At 38.7% G+C, this 19,154-nt stretch overlaps 1 protein-coding gene across 1 annotated transcript in view; it reads left to right on the top strand.

Moving 5' to 3' along the window:
- The window catches only part of KCNK1 (potassium two pore domain channel subfamily K member 1), a 32,336-nt gene extending 13,467 nt beyond the window's left edge, over positions 1-18,869 (top strand). Inside the window, exons 2-3 of the mRNA XM_062641956.1 lie at positions 13,798-14,193; positions 16,225-18,869. Coding sequence (XP_062497940.1) covers positions 13,798-14,193; positions 16,225-16,484 — 656 coding nt within the window. The 3' untranslated portion in view covers positions 16,485-18,869. The remainder of the gene's footprint in view (positions 1-13,797; positions 14,194-16,224) is intronic.
- Positions 18,870-19,154: the final 285 nt, after the last annotated feature.

Here is a 19,154-nt window from a genome sequence, read left to right as displayed (position 1 = left end):
ACATGTGAATGATTCAATAGGACTAATGTATCTATAAAATTTGCTTATGGTTCAGTAAACTGGTTCTCATAACAGTTGAAGTATTTCCCCATTGGGCCTTGTAAGTTAAGGTTTTATTTTGAGCATGAAACTGTGAGTATATTCAGCTAGACTATATTCAGATGGCAGAGTACCATCAAGCGTCACATTTTGGACTGTGATTTAAAGTTCAGAATAAGCCATCTTACCTGAAAAAGTATCTCACTTTAGCCCTTGTGTAAATATTGTCTCAGTTTCTCTTTGTTATTATTTTCAAGTTAGAAATGAATACTCCAGATAGAATGTGCTGCATGTGAAAGTGGAGACTGATGCACTGAGCTCTGTGGGGTTTTGTTAAGTTGCTTTAGTAATTTTTGCTATTTGTGTTAAATTGATTGCCTTCTGTTTTGTTTTATGTGCTGTTGAATTCTTTGTGTTTCTGAGAAATAATTATTAGAACAGAAAACAGAAATAGGATTCATTTGTATGCAAATGCATTATGATGTCTGATTGATTTACTGAAATATCTCATGAAGGTAGCTAAGTACTGTGTCTTCCTCTGCCAAACAAGAGAGCTGATGCTAGTAATTTCCCAGAGTTCCACATGTTAAATTGATAACAAGATTAGAAGTATAAATTCCAATTCCACTGCTGTATCTAGTAGATAACATTTTCTTCCATGCGAGGTTGCATTTTAATGCAAAGATGCTGCTTACAGATTTGATTTCAACTCCACAGCATGAAATGGCCTAATTTTTTAATACTGTGTAATAATTCCTTACTGCCAACAATACCAGTTTCATTCACTGTTTTCATGTTCTGTTCTTTCTGGTGGTGCAATAAAGCAATTTTTGTTTCAGAAATAGAGGTGGGAAGCATACTAATTTGCAGCTGGTTCTTTCTTTTTGTTCCCAGATGGTAGGAAGAACAACTGTGGCTCATTTCAGTGCAAGAAATGGTAACTTAGTGAGACTAGATAGGTATTCTTCACTAATTTGATACTTACTGCAGTGCTTTAATCATGTTCATCTGCAACACATTCAAAGTTTTTGACATATCCCAGTGTGCATTTGGGATGGTAACAGATGCAAATTACCAATTTTTAGAAACCTCTTCCCAGTGAACTGCACCAGGCTTCAAGCAGAATATCATGCTGCACAGGTGCTGGGCTCACCAGCAGCTGGCACATCCCTGTGGTACACCATGCATAAACAAGGTCTTTCAAGTGCAAGGCCCAACTAGTTGGTAAGAACTTTAAAACCTGTTACAGGAAAATTAGAGGAGATGGGGAAAGAGAAGGTTGCAGTGTGAAATGAAACCATGGTTCCAGACCTTTTCCAGAAAGAAAAAAACATCTTCCAGTCTCTTCAGAAGCTGTGTATCTTCTCTGCTTTACTGCCAGTTAGATGCTAAATGCATTTTAACTTCTAAAATGAGTTTTCTTCCCAGGTAGACACTGTCATATCTAAAGACAAAATGTGGAAGTATTAGTGTTGTGTAAGACATCACCTTTATGCTGCAGTCAAGGTGAAAGTCTTATCATGTTTTTTACCACATTAACATGGGAAATGAAAAGATCACTGTCACAAACAAGGTCCTGGCTAAATGTAGTCAGCAGCATTGTTTTCTCTTTCCTGGTGTTGCTGCAAAAACATTGTTCTTGTTAAGATTTCTTTTTTCCTACTTTGAGTATTTCAGGATGTAATTCCCAGGAAGAACTGCAAAAAGGCTTGTATGCCTTTCAATACCTTGAAGTTGATGTTGAAGTTCTTGATGAACCTGTTTCTTTGGCTGTATTTTAATCTTGGTGATCAGTGGCTTTAAAAATCCATTATTGTGCGAACGCTGCTAAGTATGACGGCGCAAAAATCGCTAATAAAAGACCTGCACAAAACCTCATTGTATTTTATAACATTTCTGAGGACTGCAGGTAAAGCAAAATATTTAAATTATCAAATTTAAATTTTGGAGACTTACAGTTTGTTTTATCAGGAAACATTCATAATAAAGTAGTGTGGTGGTGAGGCCTCTTCTTTCATACAGGTTTTCGACCATCTGTTGCCTAGCAGGCAAGTAAACCAATAAAAGAATAATTGGAATTTTCCTGGCTGAATTCTGAGAAGAGCCCTCAGGAAATCTCACCTTGCTTTTGACCTGTTGTTTGCATTTTATTCAGCAGACTTTCATAAATTTCTTTTTTTCCATATGGAAAAATGAATGTAACAGGGAAAATAACTGTTGAAACAACGTATAGGTTTCTTATGCTAAATCTTTGCTAGAAGTAGGTCTAAAGATGTGATCGGGTTTTTGGATATGTATTTCTAGAAATGTGCTGTTATTGAGACATCTGTGGGGGGGAAAATATCCCAACACCAGATGGATCCTGCTTTGATTGCATTTTAGCTTTTTCAGGGTCTTAAATCCAGGATAGCACTAAGGAGAACCGATTTCTAGTATAAAGACTTTGGGTTTAAAAATAAAAATCCTGTCAAATTTAAAAAAAAAACCAAGGTAAAACCCCCAAACAACAAACCCAGAAATGCCTGTCTGTCTCTTGATAGAAGTGAAGCCTGAATGCTTTTGCCGCAGAAGTTTAGCAGACCTCTGTCTGCAGAAGGCACTCACATAGTCTTTGTTCCTGTGCTCAGCACTGTGTGAAGTATATGGCAGGGCATGAAGTCATTTTTAATGACATATCACTTCAAAACACATGACTAAAGTTGTCAGGGCTCTGTAGGAACACAGGTCTAGCCCACAAGAACCTCACATCAGGCTGAAGGTTTAGCATGTCATAAGAAAAAGGAATTTCTTAATGAACACTTTGATAGGAGCTGTGTAGCTTAGAGATAGGGTTTGAAAACTCGGCTCTCACACGGTGAGTGGGAAAGCTTTGCCAGCTGAGTGTGTGGAGAAGTGTCTTCCTGCAGATAGCATGTCCTTTCTAAAGGCTTGTTTAGTAGTCCTCAAATGGAGTATGTGCCTTTACCTGGAGTCCCGCTGCCCTTGTCTCTCGCATGGTAGGTCCCATTATGGTGACAAGCAACGCATTCTTTTACGTAGTCTGTGGTGGAAGGGTCTAACAGTTCCCTTGGGTTGATGATCTCTGTTTTACTTGTCCGTAATGTATCCAGGCAAGATTAGCAAGATCTGGTGTCAGGCAGTATGACGTGAAAGAATGCTATCATTTTCCACTTAAAGTTATTATTTTGGGGTTGTATTTCTCTCTGATACTTTTGTTGAGAAGAGAGAGCATTTCACCAAACAGTAATCATCTCAGATGTGGGAGGGACATGCTAATTTCTGTACTTACTCTTTTGTCTACATTTGGCTCTTGTGCAGTGGATTCCATCTATTGTTACACTGCTCTAGTACAACTCATCCTCCTATTCTGCAGTATCTGTACTGAGCACTTCCTTATAACCCCCCCATAGGGATCTTAACTGCTGGCATGGGAATGACTTCATCATTAGCATCACGGCTATACAGTTGGAATGTTTTTCACTTCATTAAATAGTAACTGTGGGTAAATACTGTTTAAAACAGCAGTTGCTGGCTTGCTAGCCATTCCATATGCCCATCAGACTGTAGTCTTTGCATCTGGTGTGCATTGCCTTGCACGGTGGTGTAAGCAAGACCTGGATGAACTTTCTGATGAAAGGAAGCATAGAATGTCTGGGTTGGAAGTAGAAAATATTAGTATTTCTTTGATTTGGCACAGGGTTATATCTGGTTTCCCTTCACTTCATGGAGCACCCTTCCATGTTCTCAAGTGACCTGTGCTTCATAGAGTGTTAATAATGTTGTCATTCATATTATTGAGTCCTGACAGCAATTCAGAAACTGTAAGTGAAAGTCTTTCCTACAAAAAATCTGGAGCCCTTCAGAGAATTGAAAATGCTTCACATACTCAGAACCGTGCTTTTAAGGCACTCTGTCATTGCCCTGCTGAACACAAGTGCAGGAGCTAATGCTTGAGAAGTGCTGTTAACTTCAGCTTCAAACTCTGAAGTATGCCAGCTTTCCTGGCCCTACAGTAGTGTTTTGGTTCAGAGGAAGAGTGTACTGCTGAAACAAGTCTCCGTATTATTCCCACTTCCCCACTTTTGGTTCAAACTTGTGGAGCAGTTTTGGAGTGTGCAGGCTGCCTGAAACTGTCACTCTATGAGAGCAGTGGAACACACTTCAGCTGTGACTGGGCATCCAGTCTTTGTGAACAAAGTTGAACAAATCTGAAATAAACCCTAGCTTCCCTACATATAATGATGAATTTAGGTCCATAATACAAAGTATTCCTCTGTACAGATCCACATCCAGTGTTCTGCAATACTAATGTAAACAAGGTGACAATGCAGTTATATTAATTCTGTTTTCTTCTTTTTTTCCTGTTGCTATATTTTACATTCCAGTAGTCAGAATAATACGTTCTGGACAGGATTTGGCAGATACTTGGTCCTTTAAGTAATATGATCAATGTTGGGTTTTTTTCATTACATTCACATGAGATTTTTAGAACAAGATCTCATCTCCTGTTGAAACCAAACTATTTGGACGTTTTAAAGGACTAGTTTTGCTGACCAGCCCAACAACAGAAAAGCATTTTCTTCATCATGATATCTTGTAATTTCTCCTATTAACCTCCGTGGGACATGAAGAATATCAAAAATGATTACATTTTGTAAAATGAAAAGTCATCTTCTTTAAATATCTAATTTACAGGGGTCCACAAAATGACAAGAAAAATGAAATGACAACAGTGTACTTGCACTCCTTTATATTTTTTTCACTCAAATTTGATTGAAAAATGTTTTTAACATGCATTTTTATGAGACTGTGGGTCATGAGAGCAGCTAACTTCAAGAACATGTTTTTTTTTTTAGTTTGAAAAGACATCTATATTTTAATCTCTGCATGAGAGAAAGCATTTCTAAGTCATATGAAAATATGTCAATTTGAAGAAAGGAATAAAAGATTTGTGCTTTGTTGTCATTTTTGCTGGATATTAAAGGTGACAGTGTACCTCCTGCTGCATAACTGGATAAAAAATGGGATTGGTAACACTTGCCCAGTCCCAACATCAATATTCCAGCCTCCTGTATCTCACATTTATATATAAAAGTGTGCAGCGACCTTAATATAGTACAGGGTACAGAAATATCTCCTCGAACAGATAATTCTCCAGCATCAGCAGCTAGGTTGGAGCAAAAAGGTACAGAGCTACTGAAGAGAGTCCAGCAAAAGGCTACAAAGGTGATGAAGGGACTGGAGTGTCTCTCCTGTGAGGGCTGGGAGAGACTGGGACTGTTCAGCCTGGAGAAGAGAAGGCTCAGGGGGGAGCTCATCAGTGTATATGAATATTTGAAAGGGTTGGTTTAGTAGAGGTGATGCAGGTGGCATATGGATGCTGTTGTGCTGCACACTGTCCAGTATCACCTTATTCTTTTCCACCTTTCCGTTTGTGTTCACTGGCTGCCTTGCGTTTTATACTGAACTTATATGTTTTGGGGACAAGGAAATATTTTTATCCTGGTTTGGTGGCACAGTAAGTATATGATAACTAAAAAGACAATAAACAATTTGATAGTTTGGTTCTGAATATTTATTGATGTATTAAGTTCTAAATTATTATTACATTATTATACACATTATTTCTTAAATACTGGGTTAAATACATTTTTATATGGGTAATTATTTATTTCTATAGAAGTGCTTTTGCACAAGAAGTGCCACCCTGAACATAGGTCTAGGTCAGTAACAGCTTTTGCTTGCTTTTCATGTGGGACTCCCAGACAAAGTTGAGATTGGGTTTACTGCAAGAAAGGGGATAACTTTTCATAGTGCTAAGAACGTACTCAGTAGGAAATTAGAATCATTACTCCTGCTCCCAGTATGAGATGTTTGTTTTGTTTCTTTATATATGATTAACAGTCGCCATGCTTTCTGAATGTGGATGTGTTACATGTCAGCTTGTAGCTATATCCACTGTCACACCAACTATTTAAGGCTGACCCAGATCATGTTAGTCATAACAGGACCTAAACATCAGTGTTTTGCCCACATTTTTGCCCAAATCCTCTCACAGTTTAAACAATATCAGATATAAGACCATAAAGCAAGTTGTTTATCTCAATGTATTCACATAAATAGGGTGGAGATATCTGTTGTCCTCAAACAAACATTTTCCCCAGTCCCCTTTTCCCAGCATAGGTGGATGCAGTTTCTAGCTTGGATTATTTGGGCAGGTGAAATACTGCTTCCTGTGCAGGAACAGATGTGGCAGGCTTTATAGACTTTGCAAGATGTAAATGTTCTGATGTGCAGCTGTTCTGCTAGAAATTGGTTTGGAAACTGTTTTTAACATGGCAGCCAAAATATCCATGCCATTGGCTTGGTTCTTGGGTGCAGATGCTGCTGACAGCCAGCCAAATTACTTACACAACCTTATTACTAAACTAAGTTCAAAGCCATTTTAGCCTTTCTTGGTGCAGCAGGTGACATTTGTGAGCTGATCATAAGAACCTGGTCCTTTACAAGGCAACTCCAAATATAGCTAGTAGGACATTGAGGAGTTAGCAGTCTTTGGCTTTGATAACTAGTGGCAGCAAAGGACAGTATTAGAAGGAACTGAAACCATGTACCATTAGTAGATACATGCAAATCAGTGTGTTGGAATCTCTGTGGGGGTTTGTTTAGGGGAGGAAGTCCCTACTAGTTATTTGCAAATATCTGATAGGGCAGATACTAGAAATTGGCAAAACAAAACAAGTCTATTCTGAGGAATGATTATGTGAGAAATCATTATAGCGAAAAACTAATACTCATGGTTAATTTAATTGTCTAAATATGTTTCTACAACTTCTGTTCTACTGAGGTTTGAGGGACGTATTATTTAAGGGAGCTGGAATAGCACTATACTAAATCACCTCAGCTGGAAGTTTAAATCACCCTTATTGGTGCTATGTATGAACCTAATGAATAGCTTTTTTTTAGTGGTAAAACTGGTTGAAGAGGTTTCTGCCACACCCGTCATCTCCTCCCTCAGCATGTACTGTGCTGTAAGCTTTCATTAGTGAAATGAACTAGGTCTCCAACAAATCTGCTCCTCATCACTTTCTCTCTTTGTTGTTGTTGCTTTGTTTGTTTGGAGTTTTTTTGTTTGGGTTGGTGTTTGTTTGGTTTTTTTTTAAACCCAAATGATTTCATCAGTTCAGTTTACAGTGCCTCTTCCTCCTTTCCAGCGCATACAAACCCAGTTCCACTAGCTCAACTGAGGAGGTAGCAAAATGTAACATCAGAATGTACTTCCCCTACTTAAAGGTGCCTGTCATAGTGAATTTTTTTCCTCCTCCTTTCTGCCATATAGGGAAGCTTATCTCAGCCTGGCTGGAATTCAAAGTTCTCAGGTCTGTTGAACAAAAGTGTGTGCGTGAACTTCTAATTTTCACCCCTTTTTAACATTCAGCTATTTTAGTATCTGGTTTTAATGGTATTGCTGTGTCTCAAACCTCTGACTGAGTTCTGAAAAGTGTTTTCTAGCAGTAAAGTGCAACTGTTTTGCACATTTTTAGCTACGGACCAGTTTGTATGTCTGTCTACAGTCCTTTATGTTCCTTTTTCTCTCTACTGTAGAGAAGAAAGGCTTATATGCAACAGTGTGCTAACAGGCTGGTTTAACTACCTGCCTATCAGCTATCTTTAAAACTGGTCCTTGCCAGAGCGCACCCTTGGAGCAGAAACAGCAAAATAACCTTTCTGAAATAATTTGATTCTGAGCAGATGGTTTGGCATGTGTAGGCATGCTGCATAATATAGCATGTATTTTTATAATTGTTGTCTTATTGTATGATAGGTGACCTTTTGCCTGCAAATTTATGGCCTGGTCAGCTGCTATACTTGACATAGATTTCCTAATCATCTACTTCAATCATAATGTTGTTGGTCTGAACTCTGTAGAGCAAGTTTCTGATTACTTTGGTTGCTGCTATGCTCTTCCTTGCAGTAGGAAAAAATAATGAGACTTCCTTGTGATCTCTTACAACACGGATCTACCATCACCTGACAGTTCTTTTTATCTTAGGAGATCATAGACCAGTTATGAAGAGGGATGTATTTCACTGTTAAACACAGCAGAGAATGTCAAAGGTTTCTAAAACTAAATGTATAAATTATTTAATTATTGTCATTGACCTTCATTGTCGTCATCATCATATTCCAGTGAGTCATATTACGCTTGGGATGAATGAAAGATTTTTGCATGTCTTTAATAAGTAGCACATGATTCACTTCATCTATGGGGCATTTTAAGATTATGAGCAGCCTTAAAGGGCTGGCTTCTCTTCAGCGACACTGACTCAAACCAGCAAAGGGATGAGCAGCTTATCTGTTGTGCTGCCACATTGGGGTTGTGTATTATGACTCTGCCATCTGAATGGGTTTGTTGGGGAAGACACTGAGTGTGCTGAAGATGACCACTTGCATACCCTGAGAAACTTGATGGTGCCACATAGGGCTGCTGGTGTTGCAACAGGGTCATTTGGGGCTAGGGAGACCAGAGGGAGCAATGGCTTGAGAAAATCTGTGAGAGAGGGAGAACAGCACCTGGCAGGAGAAAACTGACAACACAAAACCATTGACTGTTTAATTCATGAAGGGAGAGAAGTGAGCTTTAATGCTGTGGATGCTGGTTCCCCTTAATGGACCAGACTGTGAGAACAGTTATAGACAGCAGATACCCTGGGAGTGTAACTGAGGGGCAAGAGAAGGAGCCAGTGCCACAACCTGCATACTTCCAGGCTTCATCACCATAGCCTAAGAGAGGCTGTCTGTGGGGAAACTTTTCCAATGTCATGGCACCCCTGATTGTCTCTTACCTCACCTGATGCCAGATCCACTTACACATTCAAACATTTACCCTTCAAAGCAGCCTCTGGGCACTTCTGTGTGGAAGTGCAGGCTGGGTTATCAGAACATAGAACTGTGGCACCTCTGCACTGTGGCACTAAATGCTCAATTCAGGGTCCCAAAATACATGTAAGACCACTGTCTCTTAACAGAGAAGACCAATTAATGAGCTACAGGAAGCACCGAACTATGAAGAGACAAAGCAGTAATGATATCAAACTGCTTGTACTGGTCAAAGCAGTATCTGAGAAAGATGAAAGGAGAGAACACCCAGTGCCAACAAGTACCAAGCTAACACAGGGTGGAAGACTATTGTGAAATACTAGTATGCAATGCTGGGTTTGACATAGGCTGTTATGAATTGGGCATTGTTGTAAGCTCCCTAGAGACTCTGAAAAACAAAGTGTGATGGTATATAAAAATGGAGGGAGAAAAGATATCTTACCTGGAATTCAGTGATCATTTCTGCATATTTCTCTACAAAGTCATCAGACAGGAACAATTAGACACAGGTAAGACAGAAAACAACTAAAGGAGCTTGCACAAGAGCGATACAAACCACTGAAAAGTACAGAGAAGTCATGACGAAGCCTTCTTAGAAAGGTATAAGAGCAAAAGACTAACTTGAAAGACAGCAAATGGAAGAGTAGATATTGAACACATAATTGACTTATATAACTTGCAGCAACAAGATCAATGTAAAAAGATTTAAGCATTTTAAGCTTATTTTTTAATAAGAACTTTTGTAGACTATGACAATCAAAATTACATCAGAGCAGATAAAGCCATTTTTGTGTATATATATATATATGTAAACTTATGGCAGTAGAAGTTCTCCAACTCACAAGAGAGTAAATTATTTTTAAGGAAAAAATCCCCATATCAAAACAGAACTGAAACTCAACTGTCTAGATATTGTGGGGTTTTGCTCTTTGTATGATCAATCAAACATAGTTTGTCTCAACACACTGAGCTAGGTGGAGCATTGATCTTACTTAATTTGGCAAATTCTGCTGGTCTTGCATGTGTTGGTTTTTTTTTCTGTGAGTTTAAGGAATGGTACCACTAAGCAATGAATAGACAATACAAGGGATTATATGTGAGTAATATCCTTTTATCTCTGGTGTTGCTTTGCTTCTGAGTCTGGGCAGGTTGTCTGAGGGTCTGATTTTTCAAAGGTCAGTGCCTTTAATGAGTGATTGTTATCTGATATTTGCATTATACATATGAAAATACAGCATTCAGTAAATCTTGTCTGTCTTCATAATCAGTAATACAGTTATCAGATATGCTACATGGGCAATTTAATTCTAGTCACCCATAGCAAGTCTCCTTGGTAGAATAAAGAAATATCTTCGTAAGTGGTCATCTTTTTGTGAGCATTCTTTTTTTCCTAACAAAAAGAGTGTCAGAATTGCAGTTGTAATGCATTTGATTGTTGCAGTTTCCACTGCAAAAGGCAAATTGGCATACTTTTTGTTACTAGTCATTTATGTAGAAGTAGTGTTTGCTAGGCACTTTATGGAGAGATTATAGAAGGGAATTTCCCTGAAGAGGTTACAGTGCAGAGAAGCTACAAACTGGTTCAGGAGCAGAGATGGGAGGCAATAGAGCACAACTGTCTGAAAGCAGACATGGAGTGTCGAGTGTCTCCTGCCTCAGATCTGTAATTTCCTCTTTTTTAATGTATGGCTATGTTGAACTTTTTTACTTACTTTTGCACAGTGATGACTAAGATTATAGGGATTGTTAGGAAAAGTCACATAAAAGCAATTTCATATGGGGGAGAAAATAGATCTTTTTCCTCCTCACTTGCCATAGCCTTATAAATTGTGACAGATTTAGCTCAAGCTTTTCAGTATAATCATTCCTAATTGATTACTTTTGCATTGCTTTTGTAAAATGTCGTCTTGCTGCTGCTGCTGGTTGAGTGGATTCTCAGTTAGAAACTGTTAATGCTTTTTAGTACTATAGTTCCTGTAACTGTTAGCAGCTGAGGAGCAGATACATAATCTCAGCTATCCCTGAAGTGAACTTGCAAGAGACTTTCTAGGTCTGCAAGCTCGGTTTCTGTTTGTCATGTATGGGCTTATTTTACTGCATCATCCAGAAAGTTACTAAGTTTCATCTGGCTACATGTGAAATATAGCTGCGTTCTTTCCCCTGTACTGAAAGTGGATGGCTGCTCCAGAACTCTTCTCTGAAGCTTAAAAGCCTTTTGCTGATTTGCAAACTAAACTTATTCATGCTATAGCAAAGCTATTTGTTTGTGTGGCGATATTATTCTTCATCTAAAGCATTTCTTTTCCCTTGGTAGTACTTGTATGCTGATGCATTAATAGGGAGATACTGTATCACTTTTCAGCCTCAGTTCAGCTCTGCCAAGGAAGCCACCACTTTTATCTTCCTCTCATAAAATAGTCTTTATTCCCCTGATGGTTTCCATAACCTTTCTCTGCTCTACTTCCAGTGTAATTTTTTAAATATAGGTACCAGAATGAGGTAGATAGTCCAGTTGAGATCTGATCTGCGTATTGCTCAAGTAACACACCTATAGTTCTGCTTAAAGAAGACACCTTGATGTGAAGAAGCATTGCAATTGCCTTTTTTTCCTTTGTGTTGCATGGGTCAGTTTTAGATAACCTGTGATCTACTCAAAGCACGCATCTTTCTTCTCTTCCAAACTTGGAGTTGGTAGTTGCAAAATGCTTTCAGGAACACTAAGCAACTGGGGCTGGCCCTCTTTATGGAAAGATAGAAAACAGAATAGGAGAAAATGGTTAGTTCTTGGAAGGAGGGGAACGTCACAAGGCTTCTTCCTTGGAGGTGTATGTTGGAGCTTGTGCAATTCAACAAACTCATAAATGACCTGGAAGAGGGAGGTAACAAAGTTTACTAAAGACACAAAATTATTTAAGGCAGTAAGGGTGAGCTACAGAGCTATAAAATCACACTTGAAAACGAGTGTGGATAAAATGTTAAGTCATGCTCACAGCAAAGCCAGTCATAGTTTCATGTATGAAGTGGTGAGCTCTGCACTTACAAAGTGAGATCCCTGCACTTAGGAAGTGGCATCCCTGCATACCTCTGAGGGGCAAGATTCTGGGCAAAGAAAGTGTCAGGTCAGTGGCAGTCAGAACTGCCAGTCAAAAGTCCGGCATTATTAGGGATGGAGTAGAACACAAGGTAAGAAATTTCTGCAGCTTCATAAATCTGATTCAGCTGCATCTGGTGAGCCCTGTGCAGTGCTGTTTCTCTTATCTCAAAGGAAATAAAGCAAGCAGAAGGTGAGCAAGGAAAAAAAAGCCATTAATTAGTACACTGTTCTGTGGTTCAAAAGACATTGGGTAAATTATTCATAATGTCATTAAAATTCAAATAAAACTGAAGTTTCCTGTTGAGTTAGCTAACACAGAGAAACTGCCTCATGTTTCTTTTCTAAGACTTCATATGTCATAGTGATAAGACGTTTTGCCTGCCTTTCCTTGTCTGGAAGTGTCTGTATGCATCTTAAATAAAAAGAACATTTCCTTTTCTTACTCCACTGGAAAACTTAAAACAGTAATCCTTCTACTATAAAATTCATTAATATAGAGGAGAAATCTCTTGTGTTCTTATAAAACCTGAAGGCAATTGCAGAGCAGCTGGTTTCACAGGGGAGCAGGCAGGGGGTTCCCAGGAGACATTGGGTAATATCTGCTTGGTCCACTGTTGCACTGGGCAGACTGGGTGAGTGCAGAGTGACCCCAATTCAGAAGCAGAAGCAGCATAACCCTCTGTGCACTGGGCTCTGCCTGTGCTCCTCAAGATAGCTAGTTGCAGTAGCTCTGGAAAATGCCTTGCTGTACAGCACGAGCATAACCTGAATGAGCTGGCAGATTTGGGGCTGCAGAATTGCTAGGGCCTGTCTGCACTTGCTTGGCTTGATATCAGTGTATAGAGTGCCCAAACTAGATGTCAAGAGATTTCCTCTTCCTTGCTGCAATGAAAACAAAATACTTGTTTGGTTGGCAAGCAGAAGAAAGCATTCCTGGTTTATGCTGGATTTACTGTTCTTTTTTGTGCCTATGATTTACATTTAGAAGCAGGCTGACTGGCAGACTGTGTTTTGGCAGAATAGCTGCTTGTGCTGGATACAAGATATATTGCACACTTTTGTGGAATAGAGATTGCTGGCCATTACCAGCATATACACTAGTAGATGCATTCCTGCACTCTGAACAGATCACTATTGACATCTCTGGTGTGTAAATGGCTAGCCATTTACAAAATCCAGCCACAGTGGTTAGATCCCAGGAGTTTTGCTGTGAAGATATTTGTTCTGCTTTTAGATATCTTTTTGGGTCATCATCTAAACACTCTGCAGTAGCATGGAAGTATATAGCGTGGATGCTGATTGTAATACTTCAATGTAATGTAAATTATTTTCACGTAAGGTTGCTACAAAGTAAAAGAAACTTTTCGCTGAGGTATGGATTATTCCACTTAACAAGGTGGGTAAAAAATGCTACATTATTTTGTAAAACTAAACAAAAAAAGTCAGCAGGAAAACCCAGAATAAAACACAGATTTCCTGGCATAGGCTCCCACTTCTTAGGCATTAAATCCTTCTCCAAAATAAGCATTTATACAACTACCATCACAATTTTGAAATATAAATTTATTTATTTACTTTCTTATTGCTAGTACTTAGGCTTTGTTTGCCTGCTTAAAACAGACCTTTGAATGGCATTTGTGAAGAGTAGCAGAATTCAGATTAGCAATAGTGAAGCATTTATGAGAGGGAAAAGGGTGGGGGTTCTCACACAGTGTAGCCAATATCAAATTGGTATGTGAGCTGCCAGCTTCAGCTCAGCCTGTGCCTCCTCTGCTTTCTTCCAGGTTATGGACACACAGTGCCTTTATCTGATGGAGGAAAGGCCTTCTGCATCATCTACTCAGTCATCGGGATCCCATTCACACTGCTTTTCCTGACAGCAGTGGTACAGCGCATAATTGTATATGTCACCAGGCGGCCTGTCCTGTATTTCCACATTCGCTGGGGCTTCTCCAAGCAGATTGTTGCAATCATCCATGCTATAGTCCTTGGGTTCATCACTGTCTCATGCTTCTTCTTAATCCCAGCAGCAATATTTTCTGTCCTGGAAGATGACTGGAATTTTTTGGAATCTTTTTACTTTTGTTTCATTTCCCTGAGCACTATTGGCCTTGGAGACTATGTGCCAGGAGAAGGCTACAATCAAAAATTCCGGGAGCTGTATAAAATCGGAATTACATGTAAGTGTCAAACTAACCAGCTAAATAAAAGACATGTTATAATAATAATTAACAAAAAAAAATTGAGGCTTTCCCTCTCCATTCTGGGGATGGTGATTTTGTGAGCTGTCAGCTAGCAAAGTGGGCATTTGTAGGTAGCTGCGCAAGGAGAAAACCTTTAAATAGGGTTAGTTTTCTTAGTTAAGAAAGAAGAAGCTAAGGCCAGAATTCCATTGTGCTAAACCATAGCTGATTACTCTTATTACTAGTAGGAAAAAATTCTTACATTATTGTTATGAAAATGGTTATGAGCATCTTGGGCTAAAATTTCAGTGCATCACAGACCCAGGAAAATGATCTCATAAGGTGAGATGAGAGGTGGACAGCCATGAATTGAGGAGCAATAGGAAATGAGGCAGAATAGCAAAGTTTCTGACTCCAGTTGTAACAGAAGGTAGCTGAAGCTGACACTGGTACATACCAGTAGACAAAGATGATAGCAAAGCAAGACCACAAGTGTTACATTTATATTGTTTCATTACATTTGACACAGAAGGAAAGGCATAGTGATCAGTGACTTTCTCAAAGTAGAGCTAAGAAAATTACCTTTGTGTTGGCATTCTGAATTAATATGTGCTGAGGGCATTATTCTCCAGTGACAGTGCTTTGAAGCGTCCCAGCTTCTGGTACAGCTTCAGTCTGCGCAGTCCTAGCTCATCAGATGCACCGCCTAAAAGAGCTGAACGGCCAAACCAAACCTTTCCTGTCAAGTCCCCTTCTTAGGCTGGTATGCATTTGTCTCTGCCTCTGTACCATCTTAACATAGGTAAAGTGTCCGTGAACTTGGTTTTGTGTTTTATCTAAAGAGAGACTGGGCCTTGAATTTTTTCATTCCGTGAAGCAGGGCTTTGAACTAGCCAACAGAACACTTTATTCTCCTGCCTTCATTGCTGGAGATTTCCCCTTCTACCCATTGTGTTTAACTTACCAGCAGTAGCTTTTAATCACTACCCTATTGATCAGCAGAGTAGATATGTAGATATGGGGATGCTAAATGATGAAGTGAATGGAGAAAGTCACACATGGTAATGGCCTTCTTAAATATTCTAGCCATTCTGAAGACTCAAAGTCAGAAGAAAAATTATGGCTCAAAATTTAGAACACTTAGGAAATAAATTTCAGGAAATACTAAAAGGAAAAAGAAGCATATGTTTGGAGAGGGGGAGAAAAAGGCAGAGCGGGCTATTAACCATATGAAACTCCATTTCCAAAAGTCAGTCTATGAGAGCTATTACCTTTAAAAATCAGTCAGTAAAGCACCAAAGTCATCAGTAATACAATTCAAGTAACACTTCCAGGTTTGGATAGTTTATGCATATTAGTAAAACACTGCAAATGATCTTCAAGCTGTTATCAGATATAGCAACTCCATCGGGTTTTTAAAATAGCAGTAATTTCATGGGTTTTTTATTTTCATTTTATTGGGTTTGTACACGTTTCTGGTTGCTTTGTTCTCCCATTCATTTCAGGGTGTTAGGTACCTTCTTGTAATTTCCAAGGAAAAGAATTCAAAAGTTTTCATGCAATATATGTGATTTGTCCTGCTAAACTGGTACAAACAACAAATAACCATATTTAGCTGCCGCATTGTTCCTTCTATTTGTAACATGTAGGGATATTAAGGGAAAATCTTTTGAAGAGCACTAAAAAATGAAGATAGTAAATAAGTGGGGGAGCATGCATGTGGTAAGTTTTAGTATTCTGTTTCATTTAATGTCTTTACCCTTGTACAGTTGTAACAAAACTTAAAGCCACTAGTGTTACTTTTGGGGGGTTTTATGTGGGTTCTTGTTGATTGTAGAATGAAAATAGAAAAATAGGATTTTACAATCTAAAGTGCATCACAGAGCTCTGAAACTGGGTCATAAAGGAAATTAGCATACTGTTTGGAGATGACAGGGATGGGAAAAGTTACAGGGTTAAAATGTTCCAGCCCCACTTAATTTGCTAATAATTGAACACTTTTTCTTTTTTCTTTTTTTTTGCACCTAGGTTATCTGTTGCTGGGCCTTATTGCAATGTTGGTGGTTCTTGAGACTTTCTGTGAACTCCATGAGCTCAAAAAGTTTAGGAAGTTGTTTTATGTGAAGAAGGACAAGGAAGAGGACCAAGTGAATATAATAGAACATGACCAGCTCTCCTTCTCTTCCATCTCAGACCAAGCAGCCTCCATGAAGGACGATCAGAAGGCAAACGAGCCCTTTGTGACTTCCCAGTCCCCAACTTCCAATGACAGCTCTCTAAACAATTAATACAGGGGTATCCAAACCGTTGTTTGGTGCATTTATGCTACTTACCATAAGAAATAGAACGCCTCATATTTTTTTTTCTGAAAATATAAAAGCTGGAAGACTGTGCTACTTTAACAAGGACTCATCATTTCTGACATAGAAAAGACTTCTGGGAAAAATGTGGGAGCCACCCTGGGAATAGGGAAAAAATGCAGGATGTGGCTGGGAACATTAGGCCATTTTGCTTGAGGGATAAGGAGTTAGGTGTACTGTTTTCAGAGGTGCCAGAGAAAAGTTTACACAAGCACCTTCATCCAACATCTTTAGGAGAGTAGGCCTTCACTGACGTCCAACTCATTTAATTGCACACCCCATCTTGCAGCTGGGGGACAGAGCAAGTTTTGGGATGTGCACTTTTGATTATCCAAAGTGAGTCACAGATTTAATCCAAACACCAAATATCTTAATCTGGAAAACATTTTCAGAGTAGTACATATAGATCTCCTGGAGGTGGGAGTGTCTAGATCATCCCTGTATTACTCAGTAACTTGCAGGTGCAGATAATAATTCTAGGAATGAAAATACAAGGCTCTGGTCCCTCCTTTGCCCATGCCATTTACATTCAAATTTCCTACCTTGTTAAAAGGTCATCTAATCACAAGAAAAATGTTGTCCTGAAGAGAGTGTGCCTTGAATCTTCCATGTTGTTCGTATGAAATACTTTTGTAAACTCTGAGAGATAGCAAGAGCAGTTCAAAGTGCTGGGTGAGATGGGGTTGCAGGGAAGGGAGACAGATGCATTTCAGTCCTCCGTTCTCTGAAATGGGCAGGAGTGCATTTTTAGCTATGTGGAATGAGATGAAAAAGAGTCAGCATATGTCACAGTTGGCATAGTCATGTCCTTGTTGGCATAGTCATGTCCTTATGCCATTCTCCTAGTAGATGATTGAAATCTATTCGGCAGAAGGACTCAACGCTGTTTCTTCTACAGTCCAACCCAGTGTGTACTCTTTGCTGAGCTGATAGGTAAATGGAGGAACAGAAATAGTGTCACCTTTGAACGTAGCCCTTTTTCTTCTTTTGCTTTTCTAACTAGTACTAAAGCACTTTAGAGGAAAAGGGAATGCTTCAGGGCAAAACCATTTTTCAGTTTTTCATATGGCAAGAAAAAAGGAAAAATGTCACATTTGGTTCAGATGGAACCGAATTTTTTTCCCCTTGGGAAAAGTCACTAAAAAGTCAAGATCTTGCTGAACTTCCAAAGCTGGAACCTCTTTGGCTGTAACAAGAGAGGTATTTTAGTCCAGCTACCAGTCACTGTGCTGAATGCAGGGACCGCAGAGGGAATTTCAGTGAGCAGGAGATGAGACTTAAGTGGTTGTAGTACTCTCTCTTCTGGCCTTAAGTATCTACAGTATGGGAGTCCTGATAATGCTTTGCAATGAACAAAAGATCTGGAGCACAAATAGCCATACTAGAACAGCCTCCCACATAGGTGTAGTGTAGAGGAGAGTCTTTTCTCTGCGATGCGAGCATGCCAGATTGCGTGTAATTTGGCTTTTAGTATTTAGAGCTGAATATTTTACTGTAAAAGAAAAAAAATAAATGGGTGTGTCCAGATGTAGCGCACATGGGAAAAAGACTTGAAAGTAAATAACCCAGAATATACTGTGTTTGAGCTTAATTATAGCTTGCATCAAACAGATTTTATATCTTTACCGGAAAAACTTACTTTGTGGCTAAATCAGCTGAAAGTCTTCAATTAAAAATTATATTTATAGAAAACCAGAGCTAAAGGTTTTGGTTGTTTTGGGTTTTATAGATTAGGTGAGAGAGCATACTGTCTTTGCATGTTCCCAGGAAAGTGGCTATTTTTATACTGCTTAAGTGAACACAATTCTATTTATAATGAATGTTAACCAATATATATGTACATATATACATAAATATATTTATATACTGTACATATATCATAAATCACCAGAGTTTAACAGACTTAGGAATGGCATTCTAGATATTTTATTTTTTTTCCTAGGCATCTCTTTATACAGTCAATAATTGAAAATTGCGGCATTAAAATGACACATAAAATTAAGAGTACTGTGCTACAAGAAACATTTGTACTGTTTTTTTCCAGTGGAATTTTATTGATTGTTTTCAGTACCTTAAAATTCAAGATTTCTTTTTATTTCAGTGTAATATTAAGCTCTAAAGGATATGCACAGATGCTAAATATACAAAGTTAATTTTGCAGTGTGTACACAATTGCAAAATGTAGACACATGAAATGAAAGCACAGAATTCAAAGCAGCAGCGATAAACTAAGCAGTATACTGTGATGTAGGCGAGTATTTGTTATTTTAAACTTAAATAAAAAGTCTGGCTTTTGCCTGCCTGCCCTATGAAGTGGAGATTGTTTTCTTTAGTGATGTGTGTGTACACATACTGTAGAAAAATCCTTTCTGTGTTTGTCAAGATTGCACATCCTTTAGTTAGCCCTCCTCTGCTCAAGGTGGGACCATTAACGCCAGTGTGTTAGCTACCCTTGATATTAACTGTAGCTTAGTACTGTGTTGATTATTCATATAGAAAAAAGGCATTCCAAAGTGTGTTTGGTTTTGTTTCGGATGCTGACTGATTATACCAAATAAAAAATAGTGGCATGATGTGTATCTTGTCTATATAAGCTAA

This window comes from Pezoporus occidentalis, unplaced genomic scaffold (genome assembly GCF_034315485.1).
Source record: "Pezoporus occidentalis ecotype Australia unplaced genomic scaffold, CSIRO_AGI_Poc_V1 ctg7, whole genome shotgun sequence".
In the NCBI taxonomy this organism is placed as follows: Eukaryota; Metazoa; Chordata; class Aves; order Psittaciformes; family Psittacidae; genus Pezoporus; species Pezoporus occidentalis.
This window is presented reverse-complemented; position numbering and strand designations above follow the sequence as displayed.